The sequence below is a fragment of the Ochlerotatus camptorhynchus genome, unplaced genomic scaffold (assembly GCF_037179485.1).
Source record: "Ochlerotatus camptorhynchus isolate MF236.1 unplaced genomic scaffold, CSIRO-AGI_Acam_v1.1 ptg000333l, whole genome shotgun sequence".
Taxonomy (NCBI): Eukaryota; Metazoa; Arthropoda; class Insecta; order Diptera; family Culicidae; genus Ochlerotatus; species Ochlerotatus camptorhynchus.
Genome location: NW_027040821.1, coordinates 313,512 through 339,111, shown reverse-complemented (window position 1 = coordinate 339,111; position 25,600 = coordinate 313,512). Strand labels below are relative to the sequence as shown.

Here is a 25,600-nt window from a genome sequence, read left to right as displayed (position 1 = left end):
AAATTAACGGCTCACGAATCTCCATTACCATGTCAAATAGTTCAAAATACACTTATCAATAGCGGTTTCATTGTTTCTCATCATTTTAATATTAGCGGTTTCATTGTTTCTCAAGAGTTATATATAAAACCCTTTAATTCAAGATCAATGCTATGAATCATAAAACAGTGACCATATTCGTAAATGTGAAACTAACAGACAAAAAATAATTGCTTAGAAGCTTTGTTTTTGAGCGATAATAGTTAATTACAGATCTAATAGATTTTAATATTTAAGAAAATCATGGTTGATTTCAATCTTTAGAGAATAGGGCTGTAATAAAAGAGCAGTTGATACATGGTCGATTGTTCCAATTTAGGCTGACCATTATACCATTTAAAAAATAAATAAGAAAATTTTAAATTTTTATTCAATTGGCATCGTATCATAAACACATTTATGAGTGTCCTTCAGATTTTTCATCGAAATTGCAAGAATAGGTTGTAAAACATGAGTTTGAAACATAAAACCAATGAAATTCGTTTTCAGAGAGCCACAATATCAGCTGAAGTCGAACAGTTTCGCAGCATTCTAGAACCTCAGTCGGTGTTTACAAACAAATTTTCAATCAATTGTCTCTTTTCTCCTGTCGCTTCATTCGTCTTTCTTTCAAGCTTCGGTTAAGCGGACGAGTGAAATGGCGCTTGACTTTGATAGTTTCGTCTATCATGAAACACATCAACAGAGGTTTGGCGATATGGCGGAAAATGAAAATATACATTTAAAGCATTTCTCACGTGAAATTTATCTTCCATCCACGTATTTATCTTTAAAAAAAGTAACGAAAATGGGACATAACGCATATTAAACAAATTGAAAGAGCGGTGATAAATGTCGGTGAAAGGGATTGAAAGCCATAATGAGGTTTCGTTTCAACTCGACAATCACCGTTACTTTTATTGAAAGCGATGGGCAAAGCAACGACGAGAAAATCCACAGCTGGCCGTTCATTCTAAGCGTGCTTCTTTTTCATTTTCGTTTCGTGTTGATCATCTAGCTAGGCGTTATAGAAATGATGCGTTGAACACGCTGTATGAAATAAACAAAACTCGAGTTCATTTTAGAGCTTCGAAAATGTAGAACCCTGGCCAGGATCGAAGCTTTTATGATTCTTGAGCGCTCACTCTGAGTGAACGCTCACGAATCATAAAATCACTGATTGTGACTTTCTGAAAGCAAAATTCACAGGTTTTATGTGTCAGCACATACTTCACAACGTCTTTTTGTAACTCACAAGATTTTCAAACAATATTTTTATAGCGAACTGAGTCGAAGCAACATTGCTGTCTGAAGGGTGTAGCCTATCCGAGCGTCTGTTCTCTATGTTAGGGGCGACTCACAATGGCGTCTGTTCACCATGTTAGGGGCGGCTGATCATCGTCCTCATTCCAGCGTAGAACTCTAAACAGTGCTTTGCCGATGGTCCTGCGGTGGGACAGGGGCTTGATGCAGGCCCTACAATCCACACTAGCCGTAAAATCAACAGTATAGGCCCAGGCAACGAAAACGGACTAACTTTTGGAAACTCGGATCATGGAACTGTAAGTTTCTCAATTTTATGGGATGTACCAGCATTCTTTCTGACTATTAGAGTGTCCGCAAATGCAACATTGTCCCGCTGCAGGAGGTTTGTTGGAGGGAACCGACGGTACATACATACTATATAGAGATGGTTATACCATAGAGGTAACTCTAAGACCACTGGGTCCCGAAGAAAATCATTATTATTTTTGGCTCACTCAGTACCAGAACAACGGTCCCAAGCAGTCCCAAGCTATTTCACTCACCCCTGCATGTTCTGCATGAATCCACACACCCCTGATGTTATCTGTCAAACTTTCATAGCGAATCAAAACAAACATAGTGTAGTAATAGAATTTCAACTAGAATAGGGTACGTTAATCGTTTGCTTGGGACCAATAGGCTACTAAAGTGGTGAGCCAATTGAAAATCGTTAGTTTCGTATTGATTGTTGGTTATACCATAGAGGTAACTCTAAGACTAGTAGGTCCCGAAGAAACGTGCTCAACTTTTTGACTCAGCTCTGGTACTATCTTCGGTCCTAAGCTGATCGATGCACCCCTCGAAGCAAAGGGAAATCCTCGAACCCCTCATTTTACCTGTCAAACTTTCATAGCGAATCAAAACAAACATTGTGTAGTACTAGAATTTTGACTAGAATGGGCTACGTTAATCGATTTGCTTGGGACCAATAGGCTAATCAAGTAGTGAGCCAATTTAAAATCGTTAGTTTCCACCTGTTTCCACCGGTTGGTTATACCATCTACCAGAGCTGTGGCAATACACATGAGCTAGATAGAGCTATTATCGTAAAGGACGAAATTCAAAAGCGAGAAATGGAGGGGTGGTCAAACGACAACATAATGTGCACGTTGAGGATCAACGGCCGTTTCTTCAGTGTCAGCATAATCAGCAGGGTTGGAATGCCCATAATCAGCAGGGTTAAAATATGCCCAAATATATTTCTACACAGAAAAAAAAAGTTGTTGAATATTCCATTCAAACAGCTGCACAGAGATCATTCCGCTGGTTGTGAACAGTGTTCCCGCATAAATGCAAACCATTACTTTACCTTACCAAAAATGGTTAAAAATTGTTTATAATCCGTGCTAAACTTTAACTGAAATGGTTATGGAACTTTACATGAACGTTTGTGTGATAAAGTTTTAACCTTATGTATTATGGTTTTTTGGAAGTGAACCTTACAAATAATGGGTTGTTAAGAACCATTACCATTCCAAATTCTTGTTTTCTTCATACATTTTTGGGAAAGGAATTATATTGGAACTATTTTATTTATGATTTGAGAACTTTAATGGTAATAGTTATGGTAGTCGGTAAGGTTCATAGCTGGTTTTGTGAAATCCATCAACTTTATGTGGAATATATCGCGAATTGGTTGCCTGTAAATTACTGATTACCAATTCGCGATATATTCCACGTAAAGTTGACCGATAATACTAAACCATTAATGGACCTTACTGGCTACTATAACCATTACCATTAAAGTTCTCTAACCATAAGTAAAAAGATTTTAATATAGTCCTCTCTCCGAAAATGTATGAAGAAAACAACTATTTTGAATGGTAATGGTTCTTAACAACCCATTATTTGTAAGGTTCACTTCCAAAGAACCATAATACATAAGGTTAAAACTTTATCACACAAGCGTTCATGTAAAGTTCCATGACCATTTCAGTTAAAGTTTAGCAGGGATTATAAACCATTTTTAACCATTTTCGGTAATGTCAAGTTATGGTTCGCTTTTATGCGGGTTGCTATTTGCCGTTTTCGTGCGCTTTTTTAATAGCTTCTCAAACATTGATTTAAGGGGTATAGTTTGTTCAAAGATGTGTTTGCATATGTTAAACCGCTTCTTGAGATCAAAAAATATTTTACCTTATTTTCTGAAGCAGAAATCTTACACGATTTTTGACATTTTTGCATTAGAGAAAGTTAATTTTTAGACTAAAACTAAATAAATAATTTCAGTAGGTCTCAGTAGGCATTACACTTACAAGAGATTATTGTAAAATTTATACACTTAGTTGAGTTTTTGTAGTGTGGCCAAAATAAAATTGTCGCAATTGTTTTTTATTGTGGCCAAAATAAAATTACCAGTCATTCTACAGTGCTGCGAGCTGTCAACAATGTCAATTGATAGGTATTAGATATTTCTCCAGCAGTGAATTGCACTTCCGACGCTGATATTCGTATCAAGCATGATATCTTGCGGTACGGCTTTGACATTATAATCCGTATGAATATCACTGAGAAAGAGTTGAAAAACTTACTACCATAAATGAACAATTTGGTATAACCATTACATTGATTCACTACCAACGATAATTTTTCTAAAGATCAGTACTCGATAGCTGGCGTAAATGTGAAAATTTACTACAGAACTTTGGATATCAGTAGGTCCCACAGCGATGTCAACGTCAGTTGCACACTGACATTGAGGCGAGTGACATTGGTTTTCGAACTATGTGAGCTGATACTGATATCAGGTTGCTACTGAAAATCAGCTTGTTGTAGGTATTGATATTGATATGTTGCAACACTGGTCATTCATTCGTTTTCATTTTACTTGTGTTTAGATTTTTACTTTTACTTGTACTAACTTTGGTACCTTTTAAGATTTTGATTATTAGATTTGGTTATTACATTATTATAGGGCAAGTGGCTTCTGAAAACAAAAATATTCATAGTTGAAGATGCTAATTTCAAATAACAGACTGTAGTGGTAATTTTTATACGATAGATGGAGTAGATGAAAGCATAGAGTTGATAGTTCCGTTAGAGTACGGCAGTGTGAAGATTGCATATAGATATTAGAATAGCGAGCTACACTCAAAAAAATTATCACATATCTAATGGATGAAATCCATGTGATTTTCACATAGCTTTCCTGTGATCACATAGCAGCAAATCCCACCACAAAATCACATGAATATTATAAGGTCCATGAAATTCATATGAAAAATCATATAAAATTAATGTGATGGCATAAATGTTATGTGAAATTCAGATGAATTCCATTAATTTTGATTATGGATGAAAATCATATGCGTTTCCAATATAAGCTACATGAAAACTATTTTCGGTGTAGGACAACTTTTAAGGAAGGTACAAATCGGTGTTTTCATCTCTACTAAACTCCCCCTTTGGAGAGGAATGGTGAGAGGTGTAAAAAAAAATATTCAGATATTACAGATGATAAAGGACAAAGCTAACTAACAAAAAATTTCGATACGGGGAAAAGTAACTTTAATTACTTTTAGGTGAAACAAATTATAATATGTAACCGCCCAATTAACCAAGATATTAAAAAGTGACATGCTACCAGCTATTGCAGTACTAATTCACTTTTGTTTGGTTTATGGGGTTTACGTATAGGTACGTTATTATTTCATGGTAAATACCCACTCAGGTTTTAGTTTATTCCATTCGATTGAAAGAAAGTAGTGTATTACAAGTTGGAGGCGCCAAGTATGATTCCCAGTCGACCGAGGATCTTTTCGGCTTGGAAATTTTCTGGATTTCTCTTACCATTAACGCACATATCAGTAAATAACGGTTTAAATGCTAATCGTGCTAACACTAGAATAATAGCTGGGACGTATATACCCATATATGACTGGCAGGTTTACGTTTGTTGACAATAAATTACAAATTACAAATAGAAGTACAGACTAAGGGATTTCGATAGTCACAAATATAAATTAGAGTCCATTTTATCCATTGCAATTGTAATTGTATTATCATTTCAACACCATTGCTCAGGTCAAGGAAAACACCGTAACTGATTTACAGACTAAAGGAAAACAATATTATTAAGAAAATCCAATGGACTAAGGGATTTTTAAGAAACTTCCATCTCCAACATATGGTACAGCACAATTGTTAGATAGACCTTCCGAGAAAATTCCTTGATCCATTGGTTTATTCGCTGTTATAGTGCATCTAATTATTATGAATATTCTTAAATTAGATTCTTCAACTAGATTCATTACCGTTTTCTGCTTTTTCGTTTCCTTCACAGCCTCACTCATTTTTACTAGGCGTTTTAGTTATAGTAATATTTCAATCACTCTAGGCCACTTCCGGTCGAATCTAATTATTCCCGGCACAAATACCACGTAGTCAACCACCAGAAAAAATACTTTCGCGATAACACTGTCTCAAGCTATGCAAAGCAATGATACACGGGTTCACTTGTATGGTACTTCACAGTAGCCGACAGCCAGGCATTGGATATTGCATACGGATTGTAAATAATGCAAACAGGTCGAAATTGATAATAATTGTTGGGTTCCACTTTCAGAAAACAGTAATTCACCCGGATTCTCTTATAGCGAATTCGTTTATTATTCAGTTCCAACCTGGATCGGGTATCAAGATTGGGTCTGCTTGTTTTCTGACAAACGTCAGTTTGCTCGTTTGTTTTTAAAACCTAGCTCAGGTTGAGGTTTACACTGACAAAAAGTTCGGTTTCGCACTGGGTTGGAACTGGTGTTAACCCCGATAATAAACGAATTCGCTATTAGGAACCTTTCGGAACGAACGCGTACACGAAGGATGGCGAACCCTGAGCCGACGAAACAAAAACACTCGTGTCGTACTACAAAAGTCAAAAAGTGTAAGTTCCCCATAAAAAATGACAGCTGAGCTGAGATGCATGTACAGAGATGTACAGCAGTGGACCGACGAAGTCATGTGCCGACAAACAAAAGCAAAGTGATGATAATACCGACTAAATAGGGTACTTGGATACAAACAGACGAAGTACACGGAGAAAAGATACTACCCAAAATTTGAGTTCAATTAACTTAATATTGAGTTCAGCCTCTCACTTGCACTCTTTATTGTTGTCAAAAAATGAGCGAGAGATTCGACCCAACGATATAGTTCAGCCCAATAAGTTACTTTTGAGTAAATTGCATATTCTCAAATTTACGTGAATTAAACTTAATTTTGGGTAGAATATACTTAAGAGTAGGTTATTTTTTTGCTGGTGTTAAATGAAAACTACTATATGCGATTTACTCAAATTTGGGTTATTGGGCTGAACCCCGGAATTGAGGGAAAAGTAATTAATTTTGTAGTTTCGGATTTCGTCTGCGGTGCGGAGCAAGATTTGCGGCGGGATGAGAGAGAGAGTTGGATCACCTTATTGGCGTTGACGGCGACTCTGTAGCTCTTTACTCCTATGAGAAAATCCATAAGCAAACGTCAGACTGTGCGTGAAACATGGCGGACTTTGTACTATCCTTTCACTCCACCGAAAATTCCCATAAGAAACTGTCTATATTTGCTGGAAGAGCAAATTTTTCGACGGTGCCGTCAACGCCAATTGACGAGTGCACGGATGGATTTGAGTTCACTCACTTGACAAAAAGTGACACAACAGCGGGGCCCTGTTTACTAAAAATAACTTTTGTAACTTTTGAGGCAAGACAGGGTGTCCTCAACAAATTAAGGGAACAGGATGCACTAAAGGGTGATACGGTCAAAATTTGGTCAATATCAACTTGACGTATTTCTTTCAATTTTGCATTTAAAAAACCTGAACACCTCTCATTTTGAAGGTGTGTGTGTGTGTAGAATGTTGCTCCTATTTTGATTTTGGAATTCACTCTTCAGTTGTCAAAATGCCGTCCAAGCAAGAAGAGCAGCGTATCAAAATTTTGCTCGCGCATCGCGAAAATCCGAGCTACTCGCAAGCAAAGTTGGCAAAATCGCTAAAAGTTGCCAAATCAACCGTTACAAATGTAATTAAAGTGTTTGGGGAACGTTTGTCGACAGCCAGGAAGTCTGGATCTGGGGGAAATCGAAAACCGGAAGCCGCTGAGACGACAAAGAGAGTTGCCGGTAGTTTCAAGCGAAACCCTAACCTCTCTCTCCGAGATGCCGCAAATAAGCTGGGTGTATCGTCTACAACCGTGCATCGAGCCAAAAAACGAGCCGGACTATCGACTTACAAGAAGGTAGTGACTCCAAATCGCGATGATAAACAAAATACGACGGCCAAAGCGCGATCCCGGAGGCTGTACACGACGATGCTGACGAAGTTTGACTGCGTGGTAATCGACGACGAAACCTACGTCAAAGCCGACTACAAGCAGCTTCCGGGACAGGAGTTTTATACGGCAAAAGGAAGGGGAAAGGTAGCAGATGTTTTCAAGCACATGAAACTGTCAAAGTTCGCAAAGAAATATCTGGTTTGGCAAGCCATCTGTACCTGTGGCTTGAAAAGCAGCATTTTCATAGCTTCCGGGACTGTCAACCAAGAAATTTACGTGAAAGAGTGTTTGAATAAACGTCTGCTGCCTTTCCTGAAGAAACACGGTTGTTCCGTACTGTTTTGGCCGGATTTGGCATCTTGCCATTACGGTAAAAAGGCCATGGAGTGGTACGCCGCCAACAACGTGCAGGTGGTTCCCAAGGACAAGAACCCTCCCAACACGCCAGAGCTCCGCCCAATTGAGAAATACTGGGCTATTGTCAAGCGGAACCTAAAGAAGACCAAAAAAACTGCTAAGGGCGAGCAGCAGTTCAAGGCAAACTGGCTTTCTGCGGCGAAGAAGGTGGACAAGGTGGCTGTACAAAATCTGATGGCAGGGGTCAAGCGTAAGGCCCGGCAATTCGGATTTGGAAAAGCGGAAGCCTAACTGAATATTTTTCCTGAATTTTATACTAATTGAACTTGAAAAAGAAATTTAATTTGATTTTTTAAATAAACGATTTCACCGATTTACACGCGTTTTCCCTTGACCAAATTTTGACCGTATCACCCTTTAGATGTCTACAACAGGTACAGAAAAACATCACATAGACGCCCTTATTCACACTAACTACTCAGGGGGTAGAAGGTCAAGAAGAGCCACCGCCGCCAACTAAAGCTTGAACCGGGTACATGGGACTCCCACGATATACCCGCGGCAATGTTCAGCAAACGATGCCACACACTTAAATTTTTTACAGTACACTGTAATTTTTTACCGAATATGGAACAGCTGAACATTCGGTAATCTATTCGGTATTGGCCTGACCTGGACTGTAAAAACAAACATAGTGTAGTACTAGAATTTTGACTAGAATGGGGACGTAATCGATTTGTTTGGGACCAATAGGCTAGCCAATTTAAAATCGTTAGTTTCGTATTGATTGTGGTCTTAGGTAACTCTAAGACCACTGGGTCCCGAAGAAAATCATTACTATTTTTGGCTCACTCAGTACCAGAACAACGGTCCCAAGCAGTCCCAAGCTATTTCACTCACCCCTGCATGTTCTGCATGAATCCACACACCCCTGATGTTATCTGTCAAACTTTCATAGCGAATCAAAACAAACATAGTGTAGTAATAGAATTTCAACTAAAATAGGGTACGTTAATCGTTTGCTTGGGACCAATAGGCTACTAAAGTGGTGAGCCAATTTAAAATCGTTAGTTTCGTATTGACTGTTGGTTCTACTGTGCCTGAAAATACTCGTATACTCATTTACCGTTTGCTTTAAATTGATAAACTCAGCTAAACGCTTCAAATGATTCGAATTATGGTTGTTACGCCAATTAATATTAAAATCACCAGCTTTTTTTTGTTCCTTGATTTGTTTTCCGTCGATCTTGTTTTCCGTGCTACCGACGCCAGGGAGGCAGCTCCCACACGTGGACCCTACCTACCCAAGTAACAATTTTGGATTTATGAGGGTACTGTAGACCATGATTTAGACTTGTAGCAACAATCAATACGAAACTAACGATTTTAAATTGGCTCACTACTTGACTAGCCTATTGGTCCCAAGCAAATCGATTAACGTACCCCATTCTAGCCGAAATTCTAGTACTACACTATGTTTGTTTTGATTCGCTATGAAAGTTTGACAGATAAAATGAGGGGTTCGTGGATTTTCCTATGTTTTGAGGGGTGCATCGATTAGCTTGGGACCGAAGATACCCAAGTAACCATAGGCACGTTATTTCACCTTTTTAGCTATATACAGCTGAACAACGGCTATACCAGTGTTTGCAAGTTCTGATGAGGCCCGTATATAGCCAAAAAGGCGAAATAACGTGCCTATGGTTACTTGGGTAGTACCAAAGCTGAGCCAAAAATTTGAGCTCGTTTCTTCGGGACCTTCTAGTCTTAGAGTTACCTCTATGCTTGTAGCATGCTTAAACCACTATAAAATTTACAATGTTACTTGGGTATCGACCCATCAACTCATGAACCGGGAACCAACGGCTTTACTTCAGATCAGAGATGTTATGCCTCAGAACATCCCAGCGGCGCCGACTGGGATTGAACCCAGGCCTGCTGGGGTGAGAGGTAATCACGCTTACCACTACACCCCCGCGCCGTTTGAAAAATCACCAGCTAATATATTTAATTTCCTAGACTCAAGGAATGTCTCGAGCCAGTTCTCTAAAACTTCAACAAAACGCTGGTCACTAGAACTGGGAGAATGATACAAAACACCATAATTATCCATCTTCATGCCACGTACAACTGTAATGCCCAAGAACCAGTTGCCATCAATAACTTCGTTGGTACAAAGGTTGAATTGAACTGATTATGACATAAATAGCAACACCGCTAGTGTGTTTATAATGTGATAAACAAGCAGCAACAATATATTCCGGAATACTATACTGATCAAAAGCTTCAGTTTCTACAATATGAGTTTCAGCTAATAAAACTAATAGTGGACGTTTTTCCTCAACAATCTGACGTAAAGCTACGTAGTTTGTTGACAACCCCGTAATATAAAAAATCAAATTGATTCACATTCATGGAACTTGGCTGCTATTTATTCAAACGCAAGCTGCTTTTCTTCTGATCAAAAAGTCTTTTATAAACTAAACAGTCTGAACTAAATGCGACATGGTTGACGTCCAAGAACGTAAATTGGTTCTTTATTCATTTTCAAACAATTCAGTGCCAACATTTCAAAGGGGCGTAATTGCTTTTGTAAACAATGACTTTAGCCGTCAATTTCTCGCGAATGAAATCTTACCTCTCCCAAATGACAATGCTAACTGGTAGAGGAAACATTCCTCTACCTGCTGGTGTCATTATTTTTCATGAGTGAGCTTTTATTCACGAGAAATCGACGGCTAAAGCCATTGTTTACAAATGCAATTACGCCCCTTTGAAATGTTGGCACTGAATTAACACATTTCAATACAGTTGACGTCGAGGTTGACGTACACTCCGACGTTTTGTGTTGTTGGCTGCGCTTAGAGCATCTCTCACAATTTTTGCAATCCATGCTCTTGTGCCCAAATTTTCCACATTTGAAACATCGCAATACATTAATCGTGGGAACTATCGAGCACATTTCGGCTAATGTCTGCCATCCCGCTCTTTAACGCAATGTATATCTGAGCAGCAATGTGATCTCGCATGCCAGTGATCGAGTCCGAGAGTTTAACCTGGGACGGGACTTGACAATCGGGTAGCGATTTTGAACCAATTTGCTGTCAAATCCGAGCCAGTTGCTGATTGGTCGATTTGACAGAAGCAATCGTCTGATAAAAAAAACATAGGGATCATATCAATCTGCCTGGCAGTAATGCCGGAATCATTGTTGACGTCAATGGCGTTGTTAATTGTTTATATTTGCGAAAGGAAAGTTGGAAAATAGGGTCCAGGGCGTGCTTTAAGAGATGGATATTCTTGTTTGTTTATGGTTGTTTTTATTGTGTTAAACAAAAATGATGTACAAGGTGTTAAGCTGCGGTAGAAAGTCCGAATCAAATTAAAATTAAAATAGAAAAATCATTTTTCAATCCTGGCATCATTGGTCAACTCCGTCAAACACCATGCACTAATTTTCGACGGGCATTCATCAAAAACATTAAGAAGAGTGAGAAGCTGGATTGTCAAGTCCCGTCCCGGAGTTTAACCACCGACAAACCAACATGACACTGAATTCTGACTTATGTCCGAAAATCGTAAACGGTCGATTTAAATGTGCAGTGATCCGAACTGTCAAAATCATACGCGGAACCAAATTTTGTTAATTTAAATCAAAAATATATATGTTTATTAAATATAAATATGAATATTTCAAAGTAAATTAAAATCATGTTTTCAAAAATAAAATATGTATGTTTGAATTAAATTCAAAAGCGTGTTTATTTCAACAATACATAATGCGGGTAAATAATTTTTAGCGTGTCCTTTTTTCCTTCTTGTTTTACATTCGGCAAACTCAACTGAAAACGGCCTGCAAGCGGCGAAACCGAAGGAAAGGGTCAAGAAACCCATGCACCCACCCGTAGTGTTCCAAGCTCGACAAAACCGGTGGAACCCTAGGGGCACGCAATAACCTTTAACTCCAACGCAGGCAACGGCTGTAATTAAATTAATTCCATTACAGCTGAAGTTTCGTAGTTACATTTTCAATACTTTTAACTACATTAATTACGGATAGATAATTTGAATTACCGTCAGTACTACTTCAAAACGCATTAATTACTTTAAGTACTTTTGAAGTCGCGAAGAAACAATTCAGCGCAATTTCACACTTAATTGTCAATTAATTATCACAGCACTACGGACTACAATAACTATCGCCATCAATACTATCAATGATCAGGTATTATTTCGAAGATCTTTAACAATTCAAATCACTTCCCAAAGATATTTTCTCATATGACTCCAAGCTTTTCAGATTTTTTTTTCCAAATTCCCTAAGGTAATCAGAGATCTCCATCAAGTCCGGATCTCAGGAATGTCCATACGCACCATCCTACAAGGTTATGTACCAGAGACGGTCAGTTCTTCATATAAATTATTATTATCATTGTTTAAGATGTGCAGTTTTCAAAAAATATTGGATTTTTGTTGTAAAAGTGAAGAGTGCTCATCTTGCTCTAACATTTCTGGGAACAACGTAGAAGTAATGAGAATTTTCTAGACGTTTTTGTTTAAAAATGTTTTAGAATTTGACAAGCAACTTAAAAATGTGGAATAGTTTACTCTCAATTCGCAGGTTATTCGGATACGAGATCTAACAATAAAATTAAATTTCTACGATTTCTTTTATTCAACAAACACGATAAACAAAATATTTTGACGTACGTATGTTCAAAACAAAAATCTTTAAAACTTTGTTTTCCACTTATAAGCTATGTTTAATCATTTAATCTTTGATTTTGTTTGTGGATGACACACATCGATTGCAATTAATAAATTCGATTCTAAAACGAAGAAAGTTTATAACTTTTGCACTTGTTATTGCTTCACTGGGGCACAATTTCTATCAGAAGTATATCAACTTTCTATGCCTTTGTATAAGGTGCGCTTTTATGCAAACACTCCTGAGTATGCGTCTAAAAATGATTGCGAATGGCATGCAAATGACCCACTAGTGATCAAGAATACGCATATTACCGGACACAATTTTGTTCTCAAGAATAGCTCCCGCAGGAATATCTATACGATCACCATGATTGGCAATGATAATGACAGTACCGCGTAGTGAAACGCCGCGACCGAACGTCACGTCTCCAGACACAGTCAAATGATCCAGTTCGATTAAATCAGGAATATTGGCGAATCGTCCAAGAAATTCTTTAACCTTGCTAAAATGATTGTCTCCCAACTTCACCAACGGTGTAGTAGGGAACATACGTTGCGGCGACATAACTAGCGATCCATACTTCAGGCTGTACAGATTAGACATAACCAACAGCAAATCGGAAGTTTTCTTAACGGGCAAGAAACGCGATCGAGGTACATTGATGCCAATTCCATCGTCGAAACATTTCATAGCTGCACCAACAGCGGTTTCGAGCTGAATTACTCGCATGCCGTTGTCCAAAGTTTTGTTATTAACGATAATTTCCATGTTCATTGTGCGTGCATCCAAAACTCGTTCAATCGACTCCAGGCGTGCCCAAATGTTGTTTGTGTTGAAAAACTTGAACGTTTTTACCGACTTGAAGTCGTCCACATGTTCCTTGGGAACCTGAGCAATTTCCAGCAATCGTAGCTTATTTTCGTATTGAATCAGAGTACCACCCTTGACGTCAGCGCGTGTTTTATCGGTGACCTCCATGACGAATTCTATTGGTTTGTTCCCTTGGCGGTCGTCGCCCAGCAATCGATTCAAAATATTAATATCGACCGTTGCACCTAAATTGTCGATATTGGACAGGAAGAGGTATTCACGTCCTTCATCTAGGAACTTTTTCAGCAATCCAGAGTTCTGGAACGATTGGTAGAAATCACCGTGACCTGGTGGATACCACCTAGAAATGTGACCAACAAATAAAGTTTTATATTTATTATTGCTGAACAAAAATCAACTTACGCTTCGATATCGTTTTCAATATTGAAATCCTTGGCAACTGGCAGCAGTGAATCGCGGCTGACGCGAGGATAACAGCTTTGATTGAATGTGTAGATCTGAACCTGGAACCCCTTGTACTTGCGAATGACCTTTTCCGTATCCTCGTCGGTATTGAAGGAATTCATCAACACCAGTGGTACGTTGGCTCCATATTTTTTGTTCAAATGCTCTATTTGCTGCACGGTTAAATCGAGGAATGTTAGATCGTTACGAACAGGGATTACACTCTTGGGTCCGTGGCAACCCATGGAAGTACCCAAACCACCATTCAGTTTTACGACGACCAGTCTATTCAGCATTTTGCAAATCTCCGATTCTTGTGGAGTTTTGAGACTGGAGTAATCTTTTACAGCATCTTCCGGTAGCTTTTGGATACGGTCCCACTCGACCGAGGGACCATCTTCCTGCAAGAACCGATGAAAGAGTGCTTCGAACCCGCACATTTCTTTCTGCAGAATTGACTTCCTGACATCGTCGGCAGTCTGGAGCAGATTGTCCAGATCCTTGCGCAAACGAATCAACGCATCGCGCTTGGTAGCCTCGTGGAATTCCTTGGTGTCTGATGGGACACGTTGGTGTCCACGGACCTGTAAAAAGGAAATGAGGAAGAAGAAATGCATGAAACATTTGTTGTTAAGCATGACGAACTGTAACTGCATGGTAAATAAATGTAACTTCCAATTTTTATGGCATTTCTTTGTTATTTTGAGCTAGACTCAACCTTCAATGCTGATAGACTATTGTAAATTATTTTAAGGCTAATATTAATATTACCTAAACTAAACTAAGCACTGTAAAACATCGTGGCTAAAATCTCGGTTAAAACAGTACCGCCATTACCGGAGAAATTACAAAAATAGTGAGAAATGTATTGCATAAACTGTTAAGAAGTATATTTTGGATGAAAATTGCAAACTCCGAATCAATAATGGTAAAAAAAAATAATTTGCGATAATGATACAATAGATCCACGATATTTTGATTTTCATATTATAATTTAATGCAGTGACTAAAATATTTCCATCAATATTGCGTGAAAACCAATGAATATGAAAAAATAAACAATCTATGAAAAAAAAATATTTTTTCTAGATGGTTTAAACCTAACAAAGGAATAGATTTGGACATCAGGAACTACTATTAATATTATCATCACGTGTTAAACGTTATCAATGCACGTTCAATACCCAAGCGTGCCCATTAATATAGGAATGACCTTTGCTCCAACTATATCACAGTCTATGATCATTATCTCACGCTAAAAAAAAACATCGCAGCAAACAACGCGACTCGACCGTGTCCAGTGTCAAGAGGCTAACGAAAAAAAAAATATTTTTAAAATATAGGAATCATCAATATAGTAGCACTAAGCAAACACTAACTTGACTATCACCAACAGTTTGATTGAGCATCTTGAATTGCCTTTCATTAGCAGTCAGCACACAGGTTGCTTTCGAGTCGAGAACGATGTAAGAGTTCTGAAGTCCAAACATGCTAAGATGAAAAAAAAAGTTTCCTTCTCTCAAAACTGACGATCAACCGTTCTGCTTCACACTTGTTCCACCAGCACACCCTGCTTGGTCATAAACGTTTCAACTACTAACTGAGGCGCACACCAATCGTATGAAGTGTTCCAGCAGATTGCCTAATTAGTTAATGATTTAAATTGTATTTCCAGCCCTCTCTCTCTCAAGAACTATGTGAGAGTCCATGGGCGATAACAGCATAAGCAGAGAAAAGTCGTATAATACACAACCGTCAAAATGACCTCGTGGTCTCGTAGAAAATGAAAACATGCGCGCGCGCGATAAAGTGAAGTGACTGCATCTACCCGAATAATGTATACGATATTGTGACTCAATTGTGAGTTTCGTATTTGCACACAGCGAAATCATAAACCTAACTGGTGTAATCAACGAAACGGGCCAGGTATTTTATAGATGCTCATTTTCGATCACTACTTTTAGCGCATCACATGGCCCGACTGCAGCAAATGATTTTAGATTATGCATATATTGCACATATACTGGGACAGCTTAGACATCAATAAAAGCTTTTAAAAAAGACGCATATGGACTTGACGGCCATGAACCAAAAATATTTCAAATTATTAAATATTGCACGTAAAACTGTGTTTTCCTGACCAAAACATTGCTGATTCAATTAATCTATATTGTGAATTTCTGATCATTTTTTGAATGCCTCTATGGAAGAGGCCAAAGTCTACATAAGAAGAACCTAATTTGCTACATTTTCCGGAAAATAAATCCAATTCACTTCATTGACTTTGACTCTCTATTTCCGAAAAAGTCAACTGTATAGATACAGATCAATCGATTATCAAAGAAAATCTGATTTTAGAAGTGGTCCCTAAACCGCTCTACTATATAATAATGATTAATTTATTATGATATGATGAGGAAATGTCTCTAATGTTGGCCTCTGGATCTAAGATTGGGCCCATCGCTAAAAATCTGCTATTTATCAATTTTATCTAGATGGACGCGTCATTGGGACGTTACTAATGGATATTTTTGGTTGCTATTGAACATTTATTCGATTGCTGAATTTATGTATGGGCCCAAATTAGGGACACTTAGGCCGACATTACCTGCATTTTCCCTATATAATGATTAATATATTTATCATTATTATTCATCTGAATTTGTGTTGTCTCAAAATATTAATATGATGAGGAAAAGCCCTTGAGTTGACCTAAAACCTATATCTTCTAGGCGGTATCTATTTAAACAGATTTGATCTGTAGAAATTCCTCGAGAAATTCTCTTTCTTCTTGTTGTCATAGCATTAATCCGATGGCACATAAATCCGTCAACGATGAGCCCAGCAGCGGTTAATAAGTTAAATTAAACTAATAATAGAGCTTGCTAAAGTGTAATGGTGTTTGTAATTTGTTTTCATCAGGAAATGATTAGCTATGAAAGTTTTTTTTCTTTCATTTTGATGAAAACATTTTGGGTATTTTTTCTAAGACAAATGACCTACTAAAGAAACATCATCGCCCTGATTTGGACCCATTGTTTATGTATATTTCATAATTCTTATAACCGATATTACCTCGGATTAAATCCAGATTACCAATGTCGGATTACTTTGATCGTCAGTATTGATTAATACGATTATTCTCAAACATTTGAAAGATCCTCCAATCAAGGCCATTATTAAAAGTTAATCCGGGTTGGAGCTTACCGCCATTAGTGTTATTTAAATAAAAATATTCTGGTACTGATGAGTTTTAAAAGGGTTTTGCTAATGAAAGTTGACTACTGACTACTGACTACTAAAAACTGAAATCACGAGATCTATTTATTTTCGATAAAGTTGTAGACAGTTATAAAAAAGACTATCAAGACCGTCAAAGTGATTCTTCTTTGGCTATTATGTACTTTTAGCTTCGGGCTGAATAGTGGTTTAAAAGCAAAAGGATATCAATTTTACAAATTGAAGTACCGTAAAACGGGGTGACATTGATAGTTTTTAAAAGTTTATTCTAAATCATTTTTTCAGCAATGAATGTTTTTCAAATTTTATATTTTTAAAACAAGTACTGAGGATCCAAGAATTAATTCGTTAGTAATATCACAGACAAACAGACATAACACATTGAATATTTCTCGCTGTAAAACATCGTCGCAAAAACATTACCGCCATCTGTTGAATACACTGTGGTGGGTAGTACGCTGAACAGATGGCGGTAGTGTGTAAACGTCAAACGCAAGGAAATTGACTATGCGCGCCACAGGTGGCGATACTACCAACTACGATACTTTTAAATTGACCGTTAAATGCTTGTTCGATGAACAACTTGCGAGTGTTATGTCTGTTTGTCTGTGGTAATATGTTGAACGAAAATTAAAGCAGAAAATTGCGCTATTTTTTTAGTTTTGTGACCGAACTTCAGTTTTTTGATTTGGGGTTACTTTGATAATGCTCGATGAATGTAAAAAAAAAATATATTCAGAAAACATCATAAGCAATAAGAATACAACATTGAATTTGTGATGGCTATATCGGAAATACACTTCATAAATGATGGTTTGAGTGCTTTTTCAAGCAGGTGAAAAACACGAAAAATAGTTTTTTTAATATTTTTTTAACATACTTTATAAAAACTATATATGATATAAACGGAAATACCCTAAGCTACAGTATGGAACCAATGTTTCTAATTTTGAAAAGGGGTAGCGAGTAAATTTAATCTTTACATTATACTATCAAAGTTACCCGCACTATCAAAGATACCCCGTTTTACGGTACTACAATGGTCACCAGTTTTATCGGTCACCTTTGCTGTTGATTCATCGGTCATGGTTTAAGAAACCACCCTGAAGTCACGTAGACACTCTCTACTCACCAAAATGTTTAAGTAGCATATAAACAGCCCTAATCATATCTACCAAAATACAAGTCAACGTTACTCTTTTGTTAAGCTAATTCTATGAAACAATATCCATATCTATAGCTTTACAGTATCTACCTACTAATGAGCGAAGATAACGATACTAAAGATGACAATGCGAATCGAGTCACATTGTTTACTGTCCACAGCCGACGGGATACTGACGTTCAGAGCGTTTAGAATGTGCAATGTCACGAGGCAATCTCACGCAAGAAATAATAATAATAAATAATAAAATTCTTTTGAATTGGTCGCGTCGCGTGTCGCATCTACCCTGGCCGCGGCCTAACAGTTAAGACCTGGCTTTACACTGTGTAATGGTATGTAGGTTTGATAAAATTATCTGGATATGGATTATACGGAGAGAGTTTCATTTAAAATTACTCACCTTTCCCACTCAACTTGGAATTAATTATGATGGATTTTGATGTTGAAAAAAATCTAAAAATTTGATCCTCGATGAAATTAAAATATACAGTATCTATAGCAAAAGTAATGTGGTTTTAATTTTCAGTAAACATAAACGATAGTACCGTGGACATTGGAGTAGCTAATGGGGGTGCCAGGGGGCCAGGCCCCCTCCAGAATTATCTAGGCCCCCTCCAGATAAATTGTCTAGCTACGCCAATGACCGTGGAGCCACCATATTCGAAGCGGCTCCTAAATCGGCGCACTTAAGAATGTTCGACTATTTTCTATCATTAATTTTGAAATGTTAATTCTGCAAATATTAGTTCCAGTGCTCTAAGGATAATGGTGTAATACAGTTTAAAAAATATCTTGTCAAAACCGAGATGCGATAAAAAATAGACGAGTGCGTCATCATCAGGAACGCGTCAAATATGGTGCTGGCATGGTACCTTACTTATTTACCTTTTTCTAGCATATCATTCTGGGAGCTGCACGGAGATGAAAAACTACCCAAAATTAAGTACTTTTTTCCTCAATTTCCAGGTTCAACCCAATAACCCAAATTTGAGTAAATCACATGTAGTAGTTTCCAATTAACACCAGTAAAAAAATGCTTACTCTTAAGTATATTCTACCCAAAATTATGTTTAATTCTCGTAAATTTGAGAATATATAATTTACTCATTTCCTGTTTCTCATCCGTTGTGAAGTAATGAATCCATTGGTAATAGAAAACTTTCAGAAGCTGCTTGACCGAAATCCTCAAACAAGATTCACGAGTTTGTACTATTAGTACATGACGCTGGAGGTTTGTCCTTCTTCATTAATCTCCAATCGTGATTGCTTACAAGTCTTCTATAGTTCCTCTGTAAATTTGGATCTGTCCATGATGTAAGAAATGCATGGAATACCACCAATTTTTGCAATCAAGTACCACCAGGGCTGGAAAGCACCTCAGAGCGTTAGCAAAGCAACTTTGTGCATGCATCTCACATAACTCGACAAAGAGTTTGTTGTTGTCTCAGTTACTCCGCACACTCTTTTCCAACTAATTCCAAAGCGATCCACACAATGAGCCTCACACTCCGTGCGGCGCAGGGAGCGAATATAATACAACAAGCGCTAATGTCTACTTTGAATTCTTTGCAGACTTTGCTTACCACGACGGCAAATACCGCATCCAGAGGAGATGAAGAAGGACTCGCAGCTATATTTTACGCAGTGGAGCGAATTGCCTCATTATCTTCTGACCATTGTTAAATTTTTACGGATAGTTTTAGCTCATTGGAGGCTATTCGTTCAATGAGGCCGATGAAGCACTCCTCGTATTTTCTGCCTGAAATACGATCTAAACTGAGTGCTTTATATAACTGCTCCTATACTATTACCTTAGCTTTGGTCCCATCTCATTGCTCCTCAATTCCGGGTAATAAGAAAGCGGACTCGTTGGCTAAGGTGAGCGCTATGGCACCTTATTTGATGATACGTGAGAATTATAATTTTTCAGCACACAGCAAGCCTGTGCGTTTTTTCATGAATTTACGGTGATTAGGAACATATTGTAATTACTCGTTAAATTACTTATTCAGAAAAAGAATGAAATATCTGTTGCATCTAAAAAATTAGGTGTCAAATCTGCCCCAGATGTTCATAATGCCCCTAGTTACCCTACGTCATACATATTATTTCCAGTGAAAACTTGATGTTTACGGATTCCACTAGCGCATCAAAGGGGAGAGGGTAGGTATAGGTATAGGAAAAAAAAAACATGACGAAAGAGGGGAGGGGGTTAGTTTTTCCACAATTTGGCGTGACATAATTAAAGTATGGCCCCGGAAGCAAATATTAAATTTTCTTTATACTAAATGTAAGTTAACTTTTACACTTTTCAATATGAATATGAATAATGTTGAGCAATGTTGCTATGGATCCATTATGTCGATGAAAAAGTTGTTTTTTCAAGATCAAGATTTAATTCCACTTAGTATTTTTTTGCCGAGATGGGCACCCCGAGTAGCTTGGTATTTTATGTTGCTGGATCTCAGTGAAAAACTTGCCGAGAGCCATTATGAAATAGTTTTTGCATTGTCGTTTCCGCGAGAGAAGAAGAAGACATCACAGACATATATATATATATATTGACACGATCGGACCTCGTTTCCCTCATATAGTCTATAGGGGAAATGTATGTAATATCGGCCTAAGTGTACCTAATTTGGGCCCATGCATAAATTCAGCAATCGACTAAATTTTCAATAGCGACCAAAAATATCCATTAGTACCGTCCCAATGACGCGTTCATCTAGATAAAATTGATAAACAGAAGATTTTTAGCGATGGGCCCAATCTTAGATCCATAGGCCAACATTAGAGCCATTTCCCCTATATATTTATCTATGTTTTTTTTTTACGGTTAGCGACTTATAGTCAGATTTTTATTTCAGAAAGTTAGCAGATACTGAGAAGTAAGCACATATCATCGGTAAAAGACGTGTGTGAGAGAAAATTTGCGAAAAAAATCTAAGGGCACCGGTGAGATTCGAACCCACAATTCCCATTCAATACACGGGTGCAATTATACAACGGTGGACCTATGGTCTACTGATGTATTTGGCTAATGACATTTGAGTTTCGAATCCGTTTCCCTCCCTAGTCTTTTTGCGCAAGCGTTCTCTAATACACAACAATCGTCTATTATCGACGATATGTGCCTGTACCGCAACCACTCAATATTAAACTCGACGTGAAACGAAAGACGTAAGACGTATTCAATCAATAAAGCTAGTTCTGCTTGTTCAAGCTTGTCGTTTATTTTTTGCCAATCCGAATAAGAACCTCCTTTAGTATGGTTTAGAAAATTGAATTGATTTAAGCTTTGTTATATTTGCGTGAAAAGCGTCAAACGTGATTGATGAAAAATCACTAACTATTGATATTGATATTGATCATATCATTAAGCATATTCACGTGCTGCATATATATTTTTATATTAGCACATACATACTTCGAGAATATATACTGCCATTATTGAGCGCATCTAAGCTCTAACAAATATTTTACGATTTATTATGATTTCTTATCGACAGGAAAACAAAAACTGTTTCAACTTGTGTTGATCGTAGATTAAATTTTAACCTTCGGTGACATTGGTATGATCGCTTACGACCTTCAATAGACGATGCAGATGATCGAGGTCTGTAAAACTTACTATCCAAACTTACTTTCAGCAGAATGTCAATAGCACCGGTCATTTTTATCTAAGTCTCGCTCTTTGCCGTCTACCCTGAACAGATAGTATCACAGCGTCCTAAGTAGATGTAAACACTATCACGATGCACAAACTCTTCTCGAGTGCAAGCGGGCGAAAAATGTAAACATTCACAGATTCGGTAGAAGAGCGCGAATACAAAACACGATGCAGTGAAATATGTACGATTAGCGGTTGCTAAGTACAATAGTCTGAACGTAACACGTTGCGGAATAAAACTACACTGCTCTTCCGGCAACGGTCGAAACTGGAATGAAGCTAATGAATGTATGACGCTCAAGTAAAGTATTGATAACGCAGCCCAGAACTCAATAGCGCAAAAAAAAAACAAACTAATGGCACTACCAACTTCTTTCTAATAGTGTCAGTATACTAGATTTTTAAGTTTTGAAAAACATGAGTGTGAGTGTCACGTTACTTTCATTCACTTGTCACAATTGCATGTGCTTTCATGAGATGTACGCTCGCGTGGATTGCTCTTATCGACGTGTTTTGCTTTCTTGATTAGAGCGCTTTATGAATAAATTAAAAATAAGAATGTTCGACCAGTTGGGGAGATGTTACGCAATTTGAAAATGATGTGTTTCAACCAAATTAATAAAAAAAATATGAAAACGACGTCACACAACCCTTGAAGTGATATATCAATACCTTAAAGCCGGTCACAACTCTTGCAGACCCCCTCCCTCTCAAATGCTACGTCATTTAAGCATGGTCCTTACCAAACCTAACAAAATACTATATTTATTAGCACTTTGGATAATATAAAAATCTCTGGTCACATCTTCCTTCGGAAGGGAAGCTAAGCCGTTGGTCCAGGCCATGTGTGTTGATTGGTTGCGATATCGTACGCAGGTGTGGAAGCTGCCTTTCTGCACATTCGATTGCCGTCAATGAATGGCAATCGATGTCCATCGATGTAGATTGCGGAACAGTGACCGACGTTGAATAAAGGAAATAAAAAGAAAGAGCACTTTCTATAATGAGTTTTCTATTAGCTGATTGTGCTACATTACCCCGAATATCGTTACCCCGAATGTTAAAAGAACGAACAGCAATCAAATTCTCATTCGGGGTAGTGGCCATTCAGGGTTATGGCGTACGGGTAGGTGACATTCTAGGTAACGACACTCTTGTCCCGTATGAAGTTTATTTTTTTAGGAATATTAGTTTTCATTCATTAAAGAACAGATATATTACATAAATATTCATAAAAAAATTGTTAATTCAAAAATCCTTATTTTACGAAGAATGTGTTCCTAGGTACATTTATTAAAAAAATTCAAAACATCAGCATAACCTACCTAAAATTATGTTTTTTTTTTGCATTTGTTATAAGACTTTCGTTTCATACACTATTTAGAGCCATACATAGGTAGTAGCATTCAAAATATTGAAAGTGACATTTTTGCCTTGTTGCCCTTTTCACTCCTAAAATGTAAACATAGGGGGTTTGAACTATATTTTGCCGGCATCAATCGATAGGTTTAATTATATTATGGTATTTAGAAGAATGCTGGCTTAACTAAAGCCAGAAGTTATCACGAAAAATGTATTTCTTTGTAGATGATGTTCAAAATTTCCAGATTCCGGTTAATATTTTTTTTCGATAAAGAAAAATAGCAGAATGTGGCTCATCGATGGTACAACTAGGCATCTTTATATGAAATCCATACAAATATTCCTAGTTGTAGCATTAAGAGGACGAACGCATAAGTACATTTATTAAATAGGAACACGAAAATTCAACAACCGGTTATAATAAGTTTCGTTTGCTAATGAAGTTTTTAAATAATTTAAATACGCTATTTAACATTAGGATATATCCCCCTCTGTTTAATGTATATAGCTGAAACTAGTGGGACAGCCTAAAACTGAGCCTGCCAGTGGAAGAAACTAAACCCTCTAGTAAAAGTATGGACGACTGTCACCACAAAACGGAAAAAAAGTTGTTCCAATCGAGCAAAGCAGTGACGGTTCGATTGGAACTCCTTTTGACAAACGTCCATACTTTTACTTACAGGACTTTAGAAGAAACTGGGTATGCTATACGGGCTAGCATACGTTAACAGATAGGATTAGTAACTCACTCAACTTAAGTGCCGATGGGCAGGAAATGACAAAATTCATAGTTGGTGTATAGTGCCGAACGAGATTTTTGTTGCAGTTTACCTCTTCATGACCTTTAGTAAAAGTAATTAGTCCAGTGGAATAGAAAATTTAATCTGAAGACATTCGGTTCCAATGGAGTACAAAATAAGCAATTGAACAGTATCTTACTCTAAGCAGCTGTATAACATGTATTCTATTGAAGTTGAATCTTTATATCTTTCACAACTAAACGAGACAAACACTTCCATACAGTTTCAACGTACATAATATTCAACTACTTTTTTTACTGTGATATGTAGCTGTTGATTCGCAGTCATCCATCGTACGATTAGAATATTGTTACGATCTATTTTTATCTTGATTAAAAGTTTATTGGCTGATGCAAATTTTATTTTTGTTTTATGCAACGTCAATACAAAATATTACAGAGGCAAAACAAATCAGCCCCATTCAAAATCATCACTTGTTCGGCGCATCCTTAAAGTACTTTTTTTTTATTAAATCAGTTTTTATACATTATTAATTTTCTGCCATCCCCTCGACCTATTTGAGTGATGTCGGACATAAAATGAAAATATTTGTATCAGCCTTATTAAGTCATAGATGGTTTTATTAATGACGAATTAAGTAAACATCTGTTCATTAGACAGTGTTCTTAATTACATAACAAATTCTAGCACAATAACGAGATATGCAAGGTTCGTATATTTTTTATACGAATCAGCAATAACCGGCAACGACCTTCACAGCTTTTCTTGGGATGCAGAGAGGGTGATCAATGCTAAACCAAACGCTACCATTTTCAAGGTCATCAAAGGTCACATCCCAAGAACGTATTACGAGCCGGCGAACCGCGGGCACAAAACCGAGCAAACGGTAAATACAAACGCGTCTACAACCACACAGCTTCGTACACAACACAATTATTGTTTTCTTATCAGCTGAGTTATCACTAACTTACCTTCTGTTCATTTGCAACTGCTAACATTTCGCCTTTGCACCGTAAACTTCCTGACGTGTACGAATTTAGCTGAGTACTGTCTCAGTCGGATGTCGGATGACAACTCACTCGCTCTTCCCAAATTTTGGGGTTCACAAAAAAATCTCTGCACACAGTGGCACGCACTAAACAAATTTTATTTTTGCGATTGCAACTCCTACAAATTAGGCAACGGATCTTTCTCGGCACTAAGCGACCAATGGAGCCAATCAACGATAAGTCGATACCGAGCCGATCGAATAGACTGAACACAACTGAATACTGAATAGCAGAAAAGGTCACTCTGCGGCAGTTTTTGTTCATAAAATATCAAGCGGTATTTTATTGTTTGTGACAACAATAAACACGACGTCTACTTAACTAACACGACGGTATCAAACTTGCAGAGCCGTAACGTAATCATTGTATCAAAACAATATCGTATAATGGATCAATTTTATTTCTTTTTTATCGTGCGATATTT

The 25,600-nt window shown here is 37.4% G+C and overlaps 2 protein-coding genes across 4 annotated transcripts in view; both read right to left on the bottom strand.

Annotated features, from left to right (window-relative positions):
- Positions 1 to 5,902, bottom strand: part of Papss (PAPS synthetase) — a 41,294-nt gene extending 35,392 nt beyond the window's left edge. Inside the window, exon 1 of the mRNA XM_065230829.1 lies at positions 5,577 to 5,902. Coding sequence (XP_065086901.1) covers positions 5,577 to 5,615 — 39 coding nt within the window. The 5' untranslated portion in view covers positions 5,616 to 5,902. The remainder of the gene's footprint in view (positions 1 to 5,576) is intronic.
- Positions 5,903 to 12,791: 6,889 nt separating this feature from the next.
- Positions 12,792 to 25,357, bottom strand: UGP (UDP-glucose pyrophosphorylase). Of its 3 annotated transcripts, none has more exons than XM_065230822.1 (3): positions 25,099 to 25,357; positions 13,888 to 14,513; positions 12,792 to 13,825 (listed from the first exon to the last, which is right to left on the bottom strand). In XM_065230822.1, the coding sequence occupies exons 1-3, from the start codon at positions 25,123 to 25,125 to the stop codon at positions 12,940 to 12,942; spliced, it is 1,539 nt and encodes a 512-aa protein (XP_065086894.1). In that variant the 5' UTR covers positions 25,126 to 25,357; the 3' UTR covers positions 12,792 to 12,939. The 3 variants fall into 3 exon arrangements, with proteins under 3 accessions (XP_065086894.1, XP_065086893.1, XP_065086892.1); XM_065230821.1 differs by lacking the exon at positions 25,099 to 25,357 and adding an exon at positions 21,979 to 22,262; XM_065230820.1 differs by lacking the exon at positions 25,099 to 25,357 and adding an exon at positions 15,309 to 15,446.
- Between the last annotated feature and the right edge of the window lie 243 nt (positions 25,358 to 25,600).